At 44.1% G+C, this 18,059-nt stretch overlaps 1 protein-coding gene across 7 annotated transcripts in view; it reads left to right on the forward strand.

Moving 5' to 3' along the window:
* scn8ab (sodium channel, voltage gated, type VIII, alpha subunit b) overlaps nt 1–18,059 on the forward strand; it is a 99,185-nt gene that overhangs the window by 66,456 nt on the left and 14,670 nt on the right. For 5 of the 7 annotated variants that reach the window (XM_088633492.1, XM_088633491.1, XM_088633494.1 and 2 more), the window contains 3 exons: nt 4–158; nt 2,280–2,453; nt 14,729–14,851. In XM_088633492.1, the coding sequence (XP_088489618.1) occupies nt 4–158; nt 2,280–2,453; nt 14,729–14,851 (452 nt within the window). The remainder of the gene's footprint in view (nt 1–3; nt 159–2,279; nt 2,454–14,728; nt 14,852–18,059) is intronic. The other 2 variants (XM_088633495.1, XM_088633498.1) reach the window with 1 other exon arrangement.

Genomic DNA, 18,059 nt, shown 5'->3' on the forward strand with positions numbered 1-18,059 from the left:
CAGGCTGCATCGCACGCTTCAAGTGCTGCGACGTGAGCATTACGGAGGGCTGGGGGAAGTACTGGTGGTTCCTGAGGAAGACCTGCTACCTGATTGTGGAGCACAACTGGTTCGAGACCTTCATCATCTTCATGATCCTGCTCAGCAGCGGCGCTCTGGTAGGTCGCCGGGCAAGTGTGGTGCATGTCTGCGTGTCAAAAAACAATAACCCACACCTTCACAACACCCTTCTGTATACTTCTTACAATTGAAAATTATTATCTTTAAGTAATTTGCAACTTTCAATTCTGTTTTTACAACTTTGCACAGACTATTTGTGAAACACCATACATCTTCAAATACAGTCAGATTTCTCAGTCGTCTGCAGTGCGATGAATAAATTGTAAGATGACCCTGCTCTTCACCAGCCCCTCACACATCCACACTACCTCCACAGACCCTGAGTCCTCAATCTTATTTTTCCAGGTCTTGTAAAATTGCTAGTTGGGCCTGGTCTAACAGAAAGTGAGCAAACGTTATCTGTTGAGTATGATTTTAAACTGTAAACTGTACCCCTTCCATTCTCCTTGAATAAAGCAACACCTGTACTTGATTGTTATTGATACAACAGATAACCGAAACACTTGAAGAATGCTTCATAGCCAAAATATTGATAAAATATTTTCCCTTCAAGAGTTACAAAAGAACACAATATATTATTTAAGCATACTTAAAAGAGTGGGTCTCTAGTCCAATATAATTTTCAATAGCTGCGTTAGATCCCCAAAAATGCAAGAGAGAAATAACTGACGTCCATGGTGTACCCTGTCTTGTACCCATTGCTTGCTGAGATAGGCTCTGACTCTGTGACCCTGAATTGGAAGAAGTGGTAAGAAAATGTACAGAAGGCTGGACTCAGTTAGTTTGACCGAATTCAGGAAGCTGAGAGGAGGGCAGCCTGACTCTAAGGAGGAGGCTGACTGAATCCCTCTCACTTCTGTGAGGAATGAGCCAGGGAGCTGCTGCAAGGGAGCAGATGGGATGTAGAAGAAATACGCGAAGGGATACCCAGGATGTGAGATGTACATGTACATAAGGAAAGCAGAAGTATGCAAGCTAAGGACCTCACCTGAACTTCTATTACAAACTCCAATTGTTCCAAACAAATTTGCCAGTATATAGAAAATATTAATGTAATGATCGGCTTTACAATTCACACAGAAAAGCGAATTTTGGGGAGAAGATCCAGATGATTATTAGTAAATTAAACCAGTTTTCTGCTGACTATTAATTCTTGACATTAGTTGTAAATGTTGTATTTTTTTATATAGGAGTCATTAACATTGTGTGACATTTTGTGTATATATGTATTTCTAAACACACTCCTGTTTAGACGGAAACTTGCTATGAGGTAGCTTGTTATGAAGGCCAAGAGGTTGCAAGGGCAGCTGTGTGCTTTTCCTGTGGGAAAGGCCCTCTCTCCCAGAGTAAAGTGAAGCATGGGAGTGTAATCCGTATCTGCTCAGGATATGTAATATGATGGACCTTAATGCATAGTGAAGAGGGTTAATGCACTGGCCTTTCACCCTCGAATCGGGCGTAGGGTGCAACTGCTGTCATAACTGCAGTTCTGCCTCTCCTGGGGGCTCAGCACACTTTTTTTAAAGTAAAATGCACTCAAGAATCATTTTGTGTTCCTATGGGAATTATGGGAATTCACCACCCAATCCAACAGTAGGTATGGAGATTACTGTAGAAAAATGTACAGTAGGACAGACATGCTGTAAAAGAGGTGAATAAGAACAGCACAGTAAGTTGGTCATGTTAGAATGGCAGTCAGGCAGCAGTGTGGTGCTGTGCTTAGGGTTCTGGACTTATATATAGTAGGTTGGAGGTTTGAATCCAAAGAGAGATGTTGTACTTTTGAGCAAGGTACGTCACCCAAAATTGCTCCAGTAAAATGTTTAATTACATATGATCATGATAGTGCAAAGATGTCACTTTGGATAACATCATTTTCCACAGTGACTTATATTTGATAACAGTTTGGATAATGGTGACATACATTAGTTAAATAAGTTATTAAAAACAATAGGAGGCTACAGTAACACTACAGAAAATAGTACAGACAAAACACCCCAGTAATAACATAACTATAGTCAAAGTACAGGAAATAGTCATGTGACCGCTGGGAGATATAGTCACAGTACAGTAAATGAAATACAAAATCAATCTCAATCAAGTAGTCAAGTTTAAAAATAAATATATAAATGTGTTTCTTCCCCTCTCTCCTCCCCCAGGCATTTGAAGACATTTACATTGAGCAGAGGAAGACCATTCGTACCATCCTGGAGTACGCTGATAAGGTCTTCACCTACATCTTCATCCTGGAGATGCTGCTGAAGTGGGTGGCCTACGGTTTCGTCAAGTACTTCACCAACGCCTGGTGCTGGCTGGACTTCTTCATTGTCGACGTATGTACCCCCTTTTTTATCCATGATGCCAAACATGTGCTTCCATCTCCTCCAAAAACCTGTGCTGTAGTCCCTGCCGTCCCAGGACCCAGTATCCTATGGGGGGATCCAGGCCAGTTCAGTCCTTGAAAAACAGCTGTTACTAATGTCACTAAAATACTCCACTGATCTCTTACCAGTGTTGATAATGTAATTAAGTAAGTGGAGAGATTGTACTGGAATGGATGCACCCTGAACAGGTTTATTGTCTCTTTCCATACCAAGAGCTCTGTGCTGCAGGCAGTTCAGAAAGCCTGTCTTCCAGGCTCTCGTGACAAAATAAAAGTGGTGTTTCAGCATCAGTTTTACTGCTAAATCCCTGATCAATTCCTAGTTTTTTGAGAGCAGACTGAGGGCTTCTTCACTGCCTTTAAAGGTCAGTGGTCTCTCTCCGGAGAGCTACAGGTTTTTTTTTTCTGAAGGGTTCCATGTTCCTGAAATGAACCACTTATTTAATAAATGAGACAAATGAAATTGGATCCATCACAGATTGAAGATTTCTCTCAGGCGGCATGGTCTGGGCCTCCGCTGGAGTCGTATGACAGATAGTGCATAACTCTCTCATCACCAAGACCCAGCTCATGAGGGAAGCCCACAAGCAACAGGAAAAATGAACAAAACAGATGCCAAAACTGAGATGCTTCCAAATGTTATATTCCCCATCCCTTGTGGATCTGCTGTGTTATCATGAAAACTGTATGCATGCAAGTTACTCAGATAGGAATAGAGCGAGAATACACAGCTCCAGTCCTGCAGGTTCCTTACTGGTACCAGCTGACCTCCTAATTACCTAATTGAACTCGTTAGTTGCTCAGTTGGATGAACTGAAGCCTCTCCTTGTACATGGAAGGCTTTAGATAATAATAATGTAATAATAATAATAATGTAATCATGTAATAAAGAGGATTAAGAAGGAACTGTAGAACCTGATGGACTGCCCTCTAGGACTGGAATTGGGACCCTTGCTATAGAGAAGCTATAGACAGACAGATTGATAGATAGCTGGATGAGGAGACTGACCTTTGAGTGGAATGTTCGGTCCTGCTGTGCTTTGACAGAGCCGATATGGGTGGGGTCTTTATCCTGGTGTTCCTGATAGTGAGGTGCTTTGCTGAGATTTTGGGGTTCCAAAGGACTAAATCTGTCCTGCAAAACTCCCTGTGCCCTAGTAATCCTGTATCTGTAGAGGAGGGAAACATCAGGGGTGCACTGGACACTGGACCCCCCTCTCTCCCCCAGGAGAATTGACCTGTGGACATTCTCCTTGCAGATAAAAGTTGACGTTGACTGGCTGCTCTGTTGCTCAGTGCTCTTGGTATGATAAGACACCCGGATCAGAATACCTGGCAGTATGGTGGGACTACTCTCTGAGAGCTTGGGTTTTACTCCCAAACTGGTGTGACAGTGGTACTGACCTAGCAAGCACAGCACAGAAAGGGCACCCACAATCATACTCATCGCAGCCAGGTTTTGTTTTCTGTGTTGTAGTTCAGTTTATGCATGTTATTCCATTAGCTATACAAGAAACACATGCTTACGAGCTGAGTCCAGCTGAGCCTCCAGTGGCCGTACTGCAAATTTATTTCTATTATTGTCCTTTTTAATCAGCCACTCATTCTGAAATGGAACAGGGTGTCATTGTGGCTAAAATAGTGCTCTGTGTTAAAGATACTTTTTGACACCATTACATTATAATTAGCAATTATGATGGTTATTTTTTAAATTTGTTACAGTTAGCGCTTTACTTTGATATTTCAGTGTCCATGAAATATCAAAGTAAAGCGCTATCAGAAGCATCCCCGCAACTGTAAAAGCAGTTGTTACATAAGGGGTTTTGCTATTGGGTTTGCCAGGTCTTCAATATGTTAAACTGCCCCAGTGCTGCTCTTGCCCCTGTCTGTACCACTCTGACACCTGTTGCCATGAGGACCTCTGGGTGCAGGTGGTCTTACTGCAAAATAGGGTGTGGCCTGGCTGGGCTGGACACGTGGCACACTAAGGGTCATCCGCAAACAGCATGAAGGGAAAGGGTTTGGAGGGCAGGATCCCCTGAAATAGGGCTTCTTAGCTTGCAGCCTTTCCCAACTACTCCATTGCTGCACTTTGATACTGTCAGCTCCTTAATTCCTGTATTGGTCCCCAATTAAATAATTATGGAACTGGTTGAAGCCAAAAGGTGTGATGGAGTGGACTAGGGGGGACACAAGTTGGAGACAAGTACCCCTAAAGTTTTGATTTTCAAAAAAGACAAACTCAGCAATGCAATCTGTTTAGGTTTTTTGATACAGTAAGTAGGGTTTCTAAGAGTAGTTGCTATTCTTTGGAGATCAGAGCTCTACTGTAGAGCTCAAGTTCTGCTGACATCTAGAGTAAACCACATTGTGATTTTGTGATTTATAGTTTAGCAAAAATAGTTCCCCCCCCTCCTTCTGTCAGTCCACCTTGTACTTAACATTTTATTTGTTCATTGGATCTCTAGAGTACCGTTTGTCCCATTTGCTCCAGATCTATGTTAATTCAATGAGAGCCAGGAGAAGCAGACTACAGTAGGGTCTCTCGGGGCTGACTTCCAGGATCCCAACCACTTCTGAAAGTGCTCTCTCTGGCCAGCAGTGTAAAGGCTGATCTGCTTTAAATAAAGCACAAGATTAAATTTAGGTTCACAGCTATACAGCAGGCGGAGTCCTTGCACGTTAAGCTGAGGGGGAAAAGACCCTTTTATTTCCATATGTTAAAAAGTGGATAGCATGCAAATTGAGCCTTTTACAACCCACCTCCTCTTCCTTTCCTATGCCTCCTGGAAGTTAATGTTGTTTACGGATAACCCTAGGTGCCATGTCAAAGGCACACTGGTGCACTAGAGGGCAGTGATGATCAGAGGTTTGTGTTCTGCTGCTGTGTGCTGGGGTGTTAAATGGCAGCTTTGAAGAGGTGAAATTGTAGCATTACCCTCCTAAACAAGATTCCTTCATTATTTTTCTACAGTTGAAGGAGCGATAAACTGTCTTTGATTCTCGCACAGTAAAAGTGTTATGCAGTGATATCAAGCTAAACAGCAAAAAAGACGGATTAAAGACGGATTGGATTTCTTTGGAGGGAAGATCTTGTGCTCAGGTGTGCCACATCTCTGCAGAAATACACTGAACTCAGCAGAGCGAGAGAGAAGTGCTTGTCATGTCAGACTGCCTTCTACTCATCAGGTGTCGCCCAGCCCTCCAGAAACTCAGCTGACGTCGAAGCAGGACTCTGGCTGTACAGCTGATTTGAGACCACTCTGGATTTACCAGCTGCAGGGCTCCTGTGTGCAATGCCTGATCGTTTCCCACACTATCAAGAGCCACTGGACCAGGAGCCCTGCAGCTGGAGCAACCTGGAAAGTGTCTCACTGCTGGGCAGTGGGAGTCCTGTTTCCATCCCTGGTTCCTTGCCTCCGGTGTGCAGCTGTGTTTGCGGTGTCTGTGACAATGTTCTAACCTGTGATGGTGGTGAAAGTGCTGTTGTTCAGGTGTTGGATTTCACTGACTTGATTTCATGACTCTCATCCATGTTGTTCTTGTGTACCAGTTTTCTTATATCGTTGAAACTGAACAGCTTAATAGAAAACGCTGCCTGTTTCCTCACCCTGGGCCCCAATGTTCCCAATGCTACCACCTCATCCAGCGTTGCAGATAAGCGACTGCTCTGTCTGTTTAAAAAACCCCAGCCTATAATCACGCAGCCCAATTAAATGTCAAGAAAGAAAATAATAAGAATCAGGGCAATTAATTAATTAGAAGCCTTAATTATATATAATCGAGGTGCTTTCTGTGTGGAATTTGCATGTCCTCCTGTTCTTGTGGGTTTTCTTTTATTGCTCAGGCTTCCTCCCACCTTCCAAAATCATGCTGGCTGCCTTATCTGGCATCTCTAAATTGTCCCCCTGTGTGTGCGTGTCCTGCAATGGACTGGTGTCCTGTCTGGGGTGCCCCCATGCTTCCAGTCTACTGCAGCCCTCAGCATGGACATCTAATCCAGCAAGTCGAGGCATCTGCAGCTGCTGTGATGTTGGCGTCTCCTGGGGGACGTCAGCCCCCCTACTTGCAAGGTGACAGGCCCTGGGTGGTCAGGCAGCGTTTGGCAGCTTCAGGAAGCCTGACCTCAGCCGTGGGCGCGGGAGAGCGAGAGCAGGCTCGCGGTGCTTGGCGCAAGGGCGCGCGGGTGTTTTCTGGCACCGTTTCCAAGTGATGCAGGAGGCTTCTTTTCTCTCTGCTCTAACCTTGACCCTAACTAATCCCCTTTTGACAGTGTCCAGTGCGTTCTTGCTTCCGACAAAACCCCAGGGAGGGGGAGTATCCGATGGGCGAGGGATTGTTGTGAAATGGGGTTCTAAAGATCTCCTGTCAGTTATTACCTTGAAGATAAATGTATATGTAATTTCTTGAGTATTGTAAGAATTTTGAGCACCACCCATAGCGGAGCACAAGACAGTTCCCTCCCAGCAGATCCCACATTTACTACTGAGTAAAGAGGAGCTGCAGATCCACTGTCTGGTCTTGCAGTTTTCTCACCCCAGAGGACAGATTGAGACATACAGCCCTGGAAATCAGTAGGTCCAAATTCAGTGTTCTAGAACTGGGAACCAGCATTCTGTAGCAGTCTGGTCCATTTCAGGTGTTACAAGCAGCCAACTGTTGAATACAAGCCACCCCACACTGACCTGGCCATGAACGTTCTCCTGGTGGAAAAGTCTGCTTTACTGATTCTTTGGTGAAAATTCCACAACAGCAATGCAGCTGATATGGATAAACATTTATCCACAAATGTTTATAAACCAAATAAGGATAAGATTTGCATTGCAGTTGGACTCTGCTTTCTGTCGCAGCAGTTCTGCTTGCTCACTGAACTGAAATCTCCAGGCAATGGAGGTTGGAGGTCAGAGGTCGGGGGTTAGGGGTAGGGTGTTGGGGACGTGACGGAGGGCAGGAAGGTGTCCGTCCTCAAGCTGACAAGACAGAGCTGTTCTTGTCTCGTTATTAAAGAAGCCATTTGCTGGGTCAGACAAGGTGCCTATGTGCCCGTGATCCTTCACCGTGAAGATGGTGTCGGGGAGGGCTTTTGTCAAGAAGGGCAGCACAGAAAGGGGGCCGGAGAGGACTGAGGTAGCCCAGTCTGGACTGATGGCTGCTTAGATGGCAGGTTCAAATTCATCACTGACCCACCCAGATCAATAGGAAGATTATGTGGACACAGTTTATGTGTGTTTATCCCTGTTATTTAACCTGGATCCATATCTTCTAAACAAGCATTTTCTAAATGTCCTCGGTCCGGCTTTCACTTATCAAACCTTGGAACTTGGTGCTGAGTTGTGCCTTGTGACAGTAAGTCTTTTAAGCCCATTTCACAACAAATCCTGACCCAGGGAGCAAGCTGACGCTTTATTGACCTTCACAGGTCCTCTCTCAAAGAGGACTGAGAGACCCACCTACACCTTATCCCCAGTCCCCTGTTCCTGTCCTTTCCTCCTCTTCCTTCTTCCCCCCTCCCATCATCCTCCTTCGAATCAGCCACAGCAAGGGGTGAAGGGAAACATTTTTTTGAAGACCAGTGCTGGAATGGTAGGGGAATACATTTCCTGGTTTGTGATGCTTGGAGAGCCATACATAAAAAAAGTGAGACCCTTCTACCCATCTCCCCCACAAAACCTTTCCTGCACAACCTGGTGACTTTGTTTTGTTTGCACAGAAATATTGTGGGAAACATGTAACTGACGGTAAGTTAGTCGTTGGATCCTTCCTTACTGCTTAATTAACAAAAAAATGTTTAATTGTTCATTGTGCTTTTGCTGCTGCTAGCTGATGGTGGTTTTCACAGGCTGGTACAGGTTGGAGTGGAGGGTGTTAATACGCAAAGGAGTTTGCCATGGTTAGGCAAGCACGTGCCGTTGTTTGTGTGTGCGTGTTTCTGCATGTTTGTGTGTGTCATTCATTCCTAATGTGCCTCATTCTCCCAGTTCACCCTGCATTGTCCTTGTGTGGAAGAGCATCAGTCATAATTACACTGTTAATCATGAAAGGAGTGGTTGGCTGTCTGTGAAATTATGTTTTAAAAGCCAGGATGTGCAGTCGATCCATGCAACGAGCGATCTAAGCCCGTGCTGCAGTGTAATGGTGACTGAATGTCGTATTTTGGGAAGAATATAATTTATAAATTGTCATGTTACATTAAGTAGCCAATCACTGCAGTACTGCTGGATCCTGCTGTATTGATCTAAACCATTGTTTTCCTTACCCAGCACATCTTACTGAAGGGGCAATCATTTGCTTTTCTCTGGTCAGGTGGCTTTAATCGCATTTTGTTTCATCGTTCATCTTGCTGTGAGTTGGCTCAACATCAGCTAGACAGACTAGCCACCTCACCTGAGCCAGCTGAGCACCTCCACCTGGGAACTCACAGTAGCAGTCTGGACTAGTGATATGACCCAAGATTGAACCTGTGGCATTCGGGCCACATGACTCAGTAATTGTACATACTGTACAGTATATAAGTTTGTTTTGCTTTCCCTAAAAGATCTTACAAAGACAAAGATACTTAGAAGTATGTAGGACGAAGTCAGCATCTACAGCTTAACAAATTTTGGTAAGTGGCCCATCTAGCTCAAAGATACTCAACAGTCCTGGAGAGAAATATGAATTGTACCCTGTCCATCAAATAATTCTTGAAGTAAAATAACAAAATTAACATGGTGGACCAGATAACATCACGAGGTTTGTGATTGCTGGTTGCAATCTTAAGGTGGAATGACAGCAGGGAGACACTGAGTTCACTGAAAAACTTCCCACTGAAAAGTCACAGGAGTAACTTTTCCAGATATCCATGGCATTCCATGAATATCTGTGCACCGGGGCCTGGGATTCTGAGACTGCAGTGAGTGCCTCTTCATTGAGATGGGAGCCAGTCAAGAAAAAGACCACAGGTCCTGCACTTGGCTGGGAATAGGAAAATAATTGTGTGTGTTTATGAAAGATGAACCAGGACAAGTGTCATGATGTTTCCTTTTTTGAAGAAAGCCTTATGCAAAAAGCCTCCTGTGTGTCTATTAAATGAGGTTGAGGAAGCTGCTTTTACCGGTCGCATTGTACTCTGTGTTTTTGCAGACCCTGGGGTGTGTGTGTATGTGTGTGCTTGCGTGCTGGAGTCCTGTGGGTTATAAAGCTGTAGAAACTAGTTTGATTCCTGGGAGTCAGATTTTTGGGATCGGAACTGGTGCTGATTAGATTGAAGTAGCTCCCACTGACCACCCTCCATTATAAGGAGGAGGAGAAAAGACATCATGCATCTAACATTTTTTTTACCCTCAACTGTCCTGATTTCAAAAGCACATGTAATTGAAACAATGCTACTGTACTTTCTGAGATTTCCAATCTACATCTTTCCCTTTCACACACTCGTATGAACACCTACAGCATAGCTCTGTCTATTGGCAAAATCCACACAGTTCAGCACAATCTAATCCAAAGCCCCTTATGGGCTTAAAACCTTATGAGCTGATCAGATGCTGTCTGACTCCTAATAGTGCTGGAGTGTGGTTAATGGGTCAATGGGTTAATGTAGTTCTGGTTCCAGGTTTGTTTCCAAAATTTCAGATTAGGCTTCCACCAACCAGACAAGAATCACAGGTCATTTATCTTGCAAACAAGGCAGATAAATACAACATATACTGTATATATAATCAAAATGCAACAAGGATTACCTTCCCTTAGTATTTTCCTTCTCTTACACAACTATTGCTTCGTGTCTGTACCTGAAATGTTGATGAATGGAGGATAGAAACCCTAGGACACACGGAGTCAGACAATATATATAGGAACAAGTAAAGGTTTATTTCATGCTGAAAAGAGAAGAAAATAAGGGCTCCACAGCCGAAACGTTATGTTTCTTTTCTTCTCTTTTCATCATGGAATAAACCTTTACTCGTTCCTTTGCAGTCTACGCAGCTCCCTACTTGAATAAATATAGAGAGAGAGAATTTCTGACAGATATGTGTAGCCTCCTGACAAAACTCTTTAGACTGTGGTGATGTCACTAAGACATGCTGTAAAGAATGGCCATTCAGGACACCGCCCTTCCCATTCCATTGCCCTCAGTGATTGTTGCATTCTGATAAATAACGCTTTGGTAATGAGAGAGCTGACTCTCAGACAGAAGGGATTCGATCATGAATACCATACCCACTGCAGGATTTAGACACATCCACATTGGCTGTTTGATTAGCTAGTTTACTTTATGTACCTAATCCACAGATTAGATCAAAGGCTGCAATTGAATGCATTTTGAAGAGGCTTTTGTTTTGCTCTGCCATGATTCAATCACTAAAAATGTGCTCTGTTACCATTGTAAAGGTATAAAAAATACACAAAGCTCTGTTCGGGAGTGTCCATCCCGGGTCCTGGGGGGGTCAGTGTGCCTGCAGATTTTCAAGGTTTGTTTAAACAGCAGCACCTGAAGAGCTGGTTAGTGGTCCAGTTAAGCCAGTACCCTGCTATCTTAGCTCATTATGAGCCGCTTTGGAGTGAAAACACTCAGACACTGGGCCCTCCAGGCCTGGGCTTGGATAGCCCTGCTCTTGCTCTCTGACTTGATCATTTTCCAGGAAGTGTTGGAATCAAACCCTGGAACCAGAATCTGGGAGCGGAGGGGTGGCCAGGAGACAAGATAGAGGGCATTTTGGTTGGTGTCGTGGGTGTGTGGAGAGAGGATAGTGTCTGTATGGAATTTTTTTGCTTTGCTTTTTTTGTTTGGATCTCTCCGATGGATGACCAGTACAGATCTCATGACCTTGCCTTTTCAGAGCTCTGGGAGGAGGCGGCTGAGGGCACCCACAGGCTGGCTCAGGGGTGCCATGCCCTATATAGGGAGCTCCAAGTGGGCAGGCTGAGGCTGAAGGTGAAAACTACCCCAAGATTGTACAACTGTAGATAAAGGCGGAATCTTTATTCTTCTTCAGGCCGCCCCATCCTTGGTTTCACCCCAAACCAGCTCACCACTGTCCTGTTTAGGAATGTACCCCTCTGTCCCGGCCACTCAAGTTGCGTTATAAATATCTTCTTATTATCATTAATGGTATGAGGTACTGTGTGACATTTTGGGGGTAAATGGCTTTGTCATGTCCATTAGGTCTGAGAAACTTGCAGAAGTTGCCGGTCCTGTCTGCCCACGCTTTGGGTAGGCTCTGTAAAGGCACAGGACACCTGATCACACTCAGGCCACACATATGGCAGCACGTTCCCGTTGTGTCATAGTGAGCTGTTCCTCTGCCTCCAGCTGATTACCGCACAGAGCTGGGTCACTGCCTGTTGAATATGGGCATTATCGTTTAAAACTGAAGCTCTAAACTACAGAAAAATGGGATCTTGTCTAATCTTCTTAATTTGAGAGTTTCGCTGGGCAGCCCAGTGCCTTTTTTTCAAAGTTATGCTTTCAAGTCAACTGAGAAAGAGTTAATGCTTTCTAAGGTGTTATCAAGATGATGTTTTAAAGGATGCATCTGGTCTGTAGGTACTACACAGACACTGCAGAATGTATTCCTGTGGTGCTTGATGCATTTTCTGAATTTCTCCAATTAATTAGGCTGAAACAAAAAGACTCCTCTAGCAAATAGATTTGATCCAACTCCATGTAGACCAGTGGTGAGCGGTTCTGGACTTGAAGTTATTGATCCACCACCCCCTGAAAACAGGGCATTGGTAATGTAATTCGTTCAGTTTATCAAATACCCTGTCAGGCGCAGAGAATAAAGTGTAGTTCACCAGCAGCAGGGTGTTGCTCTACTGACACAAGAAGCAGGTTTGTGTTCATCCAGCTGCTGTCAGAGTGGTTAAATATGCACCCCATACCTGAGCAGATTAAGCATTCATTTGATTAAGCCATGCACACACAATCACTTATAAATAATTCTGCAAATGCACGAGTTAAATGGAATTTTGAAAATGGCTAATGCTTTATTTAAGAGGCTACAGATGACACTAAGTATTTAACAAGCTTTTATGAAGTATGCATTATGGCAGCATGCAGGTGAACTGCACATAGTTGTTAGAAGTAGTAGAGTCACTGGCACTCATTTAATGCCCCTGTCAAAGAGAATTTAGCAATTGAATTAGTTAATCTGCAGCAAAACCTGAAATCACAACTGAAACAAATGGTGAATGAATTTGGGTTCCTGCTTCTTCATTTAAATATATGACTGATTTTTTGCTAGGAATGAAATTGCAATAAAGATTCCGCCTTTTGTTAGACTTCTCCTCCCTTTTCTGTGACTTCTGGTCAGCTTCAGGTGTTGTGTACTTGCGGTGTATTTACCGAGTAATGTTGGTGGCTGGTTGAAGGTGTTCATGGATCTCTTTCCTGTCCCTGTAAAACTAACTAAGCCCCGCCTCCGGAGGTCCTCACTGCCGGCACACAGACTGAACGCCAGAGCTCCCGAATTTCTCTTTCTTTAGGGAATGCTGGATCAAGGTATCCAGGAGTCAGCCAACCCAAGTCTTAGAGAGCCCCTGCCCAACAGGATTTATAGGTCACCCTCTAATGATCAGTAAGCAAAAATCTATGATGAGTCCATGTTTTTATTTAGATTCTGATCAATTTTCTCTGTATGGTGAGGCTGCAGGCAGGGCCTAGACAGTTGCCTAGTTATCTGAACTTCCGGGTTCCAGTCCATTCTGCTGCTGAGTGTGGTTTGACCCAGACAGCCCTTCAATGAAGACACCTGATGGAATTGGAAGCTGTAATGCCTCCTAGTTCTGCTTCTGGCGATTTCAGTCTCTGATGATTTTCATTCCAGTTTAGCTCTGCCTTGGTTTAATGTTTAATCGTTGTGGAATGTTTTCTGTTCGGAGTTACTCAAGCTCAGATACTCGACTCACCAGGAGTAGGAGCTGAGAAGCCCCCACAACAGCTTGAATTACCCCCTCAATATTCACCTTAAAGTGAGAGGGATTTGTAAAAGAACTGGGCGTTGGTGTACTCATTAGAGCCAAACACTTAGAGATCAATAATACCCTGACTAAAGGGAGAGAGTTCCTTTATCTTAAGGCTAAGATGCATAATTTTAAAAGGGCTCTATACCAGGGGTCATTTGTCTAATAATTGCCTGTCTTCTGTAAGGTATTCTGCTGTTCTTTTCTAACTCACAGCTGTTGCACTGTATACTGTAGATAAATTAGGCTTGACTGAGCATCTTTTGTAAATAACTACTATGTACCCAGCCTGGAGTCGGTTTACAAAATAACTAAAAGCTTCTCTGCTTATTGCACTGATTTTGCTTTCTTTGTTTTTAAGTAACCCTCTAGTACTGTTACCCCCTCAGACAAGGGAGCTGAATCATTACTGATCACAGCTTTAGTGGGTCTAGGAACTGGGCCGTCACAGGCTAGTCTGTGGGCCGCGCAGCGAGGCTGGGAGGCTGCTCTGGTTTCTCAATGTTCCAGTGTTGCCCAATAACAGTAGCTAGCCACCCCCCTCCTTCCTCCTCCTCCTACCTCCCCACCTCTTGTGTGACTGTGCCCTTCCCCTGATGTCACAACAGTCTGTGAAAAGCTTGTGAGTGGCACGATGACATGTACATATTTACCTGTATTCTTTCTCATAGGTACCTTTAATTTGTCTGTCTTAAATTAAATGGGATTTTATGCTTCAGCCGAGCTGGGCGAACTTGGAGAGGCTGTGTTGTAGAAGGGCCAGGGTAAGGTTCTTGTAGTCTGTTGGGCTTTTTCTTTCCCTTCCACAGGGTCACCCCTCCACCCCTTCCTGCCCTTGCCCCGCCCCTTCCAGTCCCGCCCCTTCCCCCACCCCTCCCCCACCCTCCTTCCTCCATTGGGAGTCGCCCTGTGTGCCTCCCCTCTCCTTTCTCTCCTCCCCTTTCGTTGAAAATCTTATGCCTCTCTCTCTCTGTTTTTCTCTCTCTCTCTCAACCACTCGTTTCTTTTCCCAGGTGTTTCGTCAAGTAAGGCAGCTGGGCTTTCGTGCCACGTCTCCACCTGCGCATAAAATAAAAAAAAGAAACTGGGGCCAACGTAAATAAAAAAATGGATATACATCACGTACTGAACATGACCGTATATATCTCTGTATATACATATATAATAAGTTTTATATATGTATATATGTGTGTAACTCAAATTTCTCCCCCCATACTAGGGTCTCTCTTCTCTTTTTTACCTCTAACATTTTGGATCCTTTCTTGCTTCTCTGTTTCTGTATAGGTGTCTATAGTCAGCCTTATAGCTAATGCCCTGGGCTACTCCGATCTAGGGCCCATTAAATCTCTCAGGACACTAAGGGCATTGAGACCCCTCAGAGCCTTGTCACGTTTTGAAGGGATGAGGGTAAGATCCAAAGTTAAACAGCTGACCCTTCTGCATGCCTATTGAACAGTTTAAGCATGCTAGAACTGATCCAGAAAACACAACAAAAGAAGAAAAAAATAACGATGTCAAGAACGATGACAACGGGACATGAAAACCAAATTTGAAAAAGAAATCTTGCTCCCTTGCGCACATGCACATGCTGTTCCATTATATGTTGCGAGACAAAGTCATGATGCAGCTGGAGAGTTTTGGTCAGTCCAAGATTAGTGCTATAGTAGTTGTTTTTTTTTTAAATAAGCCACGTGCTGTGCGCAGTCCTGTTTTGTGCTCACACTTCGGAACAAATCTCACTTCTCGTTTTCTAAAACCCTCTCATTCGGACCTCAGGCTTGTTATTCTTGCAATAACAGTCAAAGCAAAGACACAAATTTGAAGGAAATGGAGAAAACACAACCAACCAATGTTGCAAAGCTGCCTCATCACATTACAAAAAAAAACTCTTATGGCTTTAATGATTTTAAATTGGTCGCGAAACTTTAAAAGAAAAACAAAAGATTTGTCATTCAAATCTCAACACACATGCCATTTTGTAGAAGGCTGAGTAAACTGGCTGTTCTTCATTTGGCCTGGTTTTTATCCACAAATGCTTTTTCTTAGAAGGCTTTAATCAAAACCCGGCCCCCCACCCATTAACCTCCACCTGTCACGCCTCTGACTGTATCTTGTACAGAGAACCACCAGTTGCAAAGATCTACGATCAGACAGGCCAACAGAAAAGCCAATGGCTGCACCACCAGTCAAGCACATGTAATCCAATTCTGACTGTTCAGGAGCTCCAGCAGAGGGAAGACATCTTGTCCTTTGAAGGAGCATCACAAAATGAATTAAAAAAATTCAGACCCAACATGCATTGCTTTTTGAGCAGTTGGTTCCTTACATTCGTAAGTCAAACCAAACTAGTAGCAAACTAGAATTATTTGTTTTTTCAAACACTATCCTTCAAAGGTTAAAGCATTCTGATTCCTACCTCCGATTCCCAAAGGAATAGCCCTCCTTATCCTATCTTAATTTATCCTATCCTGTCCTGTCTTATGCTATCCCATGTGGGCCCGTATGGACTTGATGTCCCCTGTTTCGTAATCTGCTTGTGTCTGGTCGTTCTCACTCTAGTCCTGTGGCAGGACTGGTGCCACGTCTCATAGTTCTTGAGCTTCTCCCCTCTCCCCTTCGCCCCCTCCCCCCACCCTCCCCCACTTGCTGCAGCAGTGTGCGGCGCCCCACGTTTCCCTCCTCCTCCTCCTCCACCCCCACCCCCTCCCTGTCCCGTCACCTTCCACGCCAGCCACAAGCTTGCACAGGGCCCAGCAGATCCGCTGAGCCGCCCTGCTGCACTGAAGAGCATAAAACTTTGTTGTTCGCCCAGGATCTGGATAGGGGTTTGAAAATATTACCACGCCAAACCCTCCTCTCTGCTGTGGAGTTTGGATAGAGAATGATCTCCTAAGCTTCCTGGATGAGCTGCTATTTTCCACTGCGTTGGGTTATTCTGTCTGTGCAATTAGCTGTGCATTTTGGACACAGTCATCCTCAGCTGTTAAGAGGTTTAGAACAAAAGCAGTTAAGAACAAAACAGTTGTTTTAAGGCTTTTTTATTATTAAAGATGCGGAGGCTTAGGAGATCTTCAGGCTGTCTGCTACCAAGGCAATATTTTCTTTCTACATAAATGGAAAAATAACAAGAGCTACTGCTGCTTCCTAAGAGCACATTCTTGCTTTGCGTTAAAGGTGCTTTGCATTGAAATGGAAGCAAAATCTTGTGTCTTTGAGACAAGAGTTTGTTTCATTTTCCCAGAAGAGCAGGGCTGATTTTGATCTCCTTAAAGGTTCAGGAGGGGAGCTGGCCTAGGGGTGTTTAGGCAGGTGACACAACTGTCTGGGTTCTGTGGGACTTTTTTGACACGATGAAATGATTAATCTCCCCCCCTCAAAAAATGACAAAACTAGTTTTAACTCAATTATATACTTTGATGCTGTAAGATGTACATTTGCAAGGTTATTGCATATGTTTAACATGTTTGACAAGATTGTAGCTGTTAGCTAATTAACCCTTTACCTCATATCCTGTGGCACAGTGGTGTGAAGGAAAGCACTGCTGCCTCATAGCTGCATGGTCCTAGGTTAAATTCTGGCCTAGGATGCCTGTATGTGTGGAATTTACATGCTCTCCCTGAGGTTGTGTGGGTTTTCTCTGGGTGCTCTTTCTCTGGGTGTCCTCCCAAAGATGTGCAATTAGGCAAGGCTTGACTGACTACTCTCTACTGTCCTTTCCACATTGCACTGTGATGAGGGTGAGGGCCGAGTGTTCCTAATTGCATCTTGTGCCCTCTGCGTCCAAGGAGAAGTTCAGATAAATATGACCCTCATCCAGAAGAGCCATACTCTGATGATGGATTTGATGGATGTTGGATCACAGCTCCATTGTCTCATTGAGATATTTTTTCATCAATATGACCAGTTTATCCTTGCACATAGGTCAGTTTCTATGGAATGGCAGCTATCCTAGGATGAGCCATCCTTTCTGATGGTTTAGTTAAAGAAAAGAACCTGAAGTTCACTGTCACTGTTCAAAAGGCTTCCTCAATCCCGCGGGCACTGGGTGAGAGAGCCCCTGGCCTCACTGTCGTTCAGAAAAAGGGGGGTCATGGGGACTTTTGATTACAAACTGGGGATGCCTGGCCAGCGTAAGGATGCACCCACACTCCCAGCAAGTCCTGAGATAGGCCATACCACTCAACAGCCAAGATTAATTATATAGCACGTTATGATATATAATATAAGGTAAAACTATGGAATTGAACCCTAAGCCCTGGAGCTGCAAGGCAGCAGTGCTTTCCTCTGAACACTGGGCCACAGGATGACTTAAAGGGTTGATTAATTAACAGCCATAATCTAATGTCCATTATGTAGATCAGATACATGTGTACAGATACATTTGACACTGCCAACAGGTGTCAAGACAGGCTAAACCTCTCGATTGCCTGTTACATTCTTCAGCTACAGAAACACTTCAGCTCTAAAAAGAAAGATTATTACATTTGTGTAATCTTATATGTTTTCACAGTCAGGATCATGGTTTTCAGTTCATGTTGTCTGCTGAAGACCTTGATCTAGTTAGAGATTCACATGAAGGAAAGTTATGTTTTGGGGCCATTTTCTGTTGTTTTGG

Source organism: Lepisosteus platostomus, chromosome 1 (assembly GCF_059453375.1).
Source record: "Lepisosteus platostomus isolate fLepPlt1 chromosome 1, fLepPlt1.hap1, whole genome shotgun sequence".
Lineage (NCBI taxonomy): Eukaryota > Metazoa > Chordata > Actinopteri > Semionotiformes > Lepisosteidae > Lepisosteus > Lepisosteus platostomus.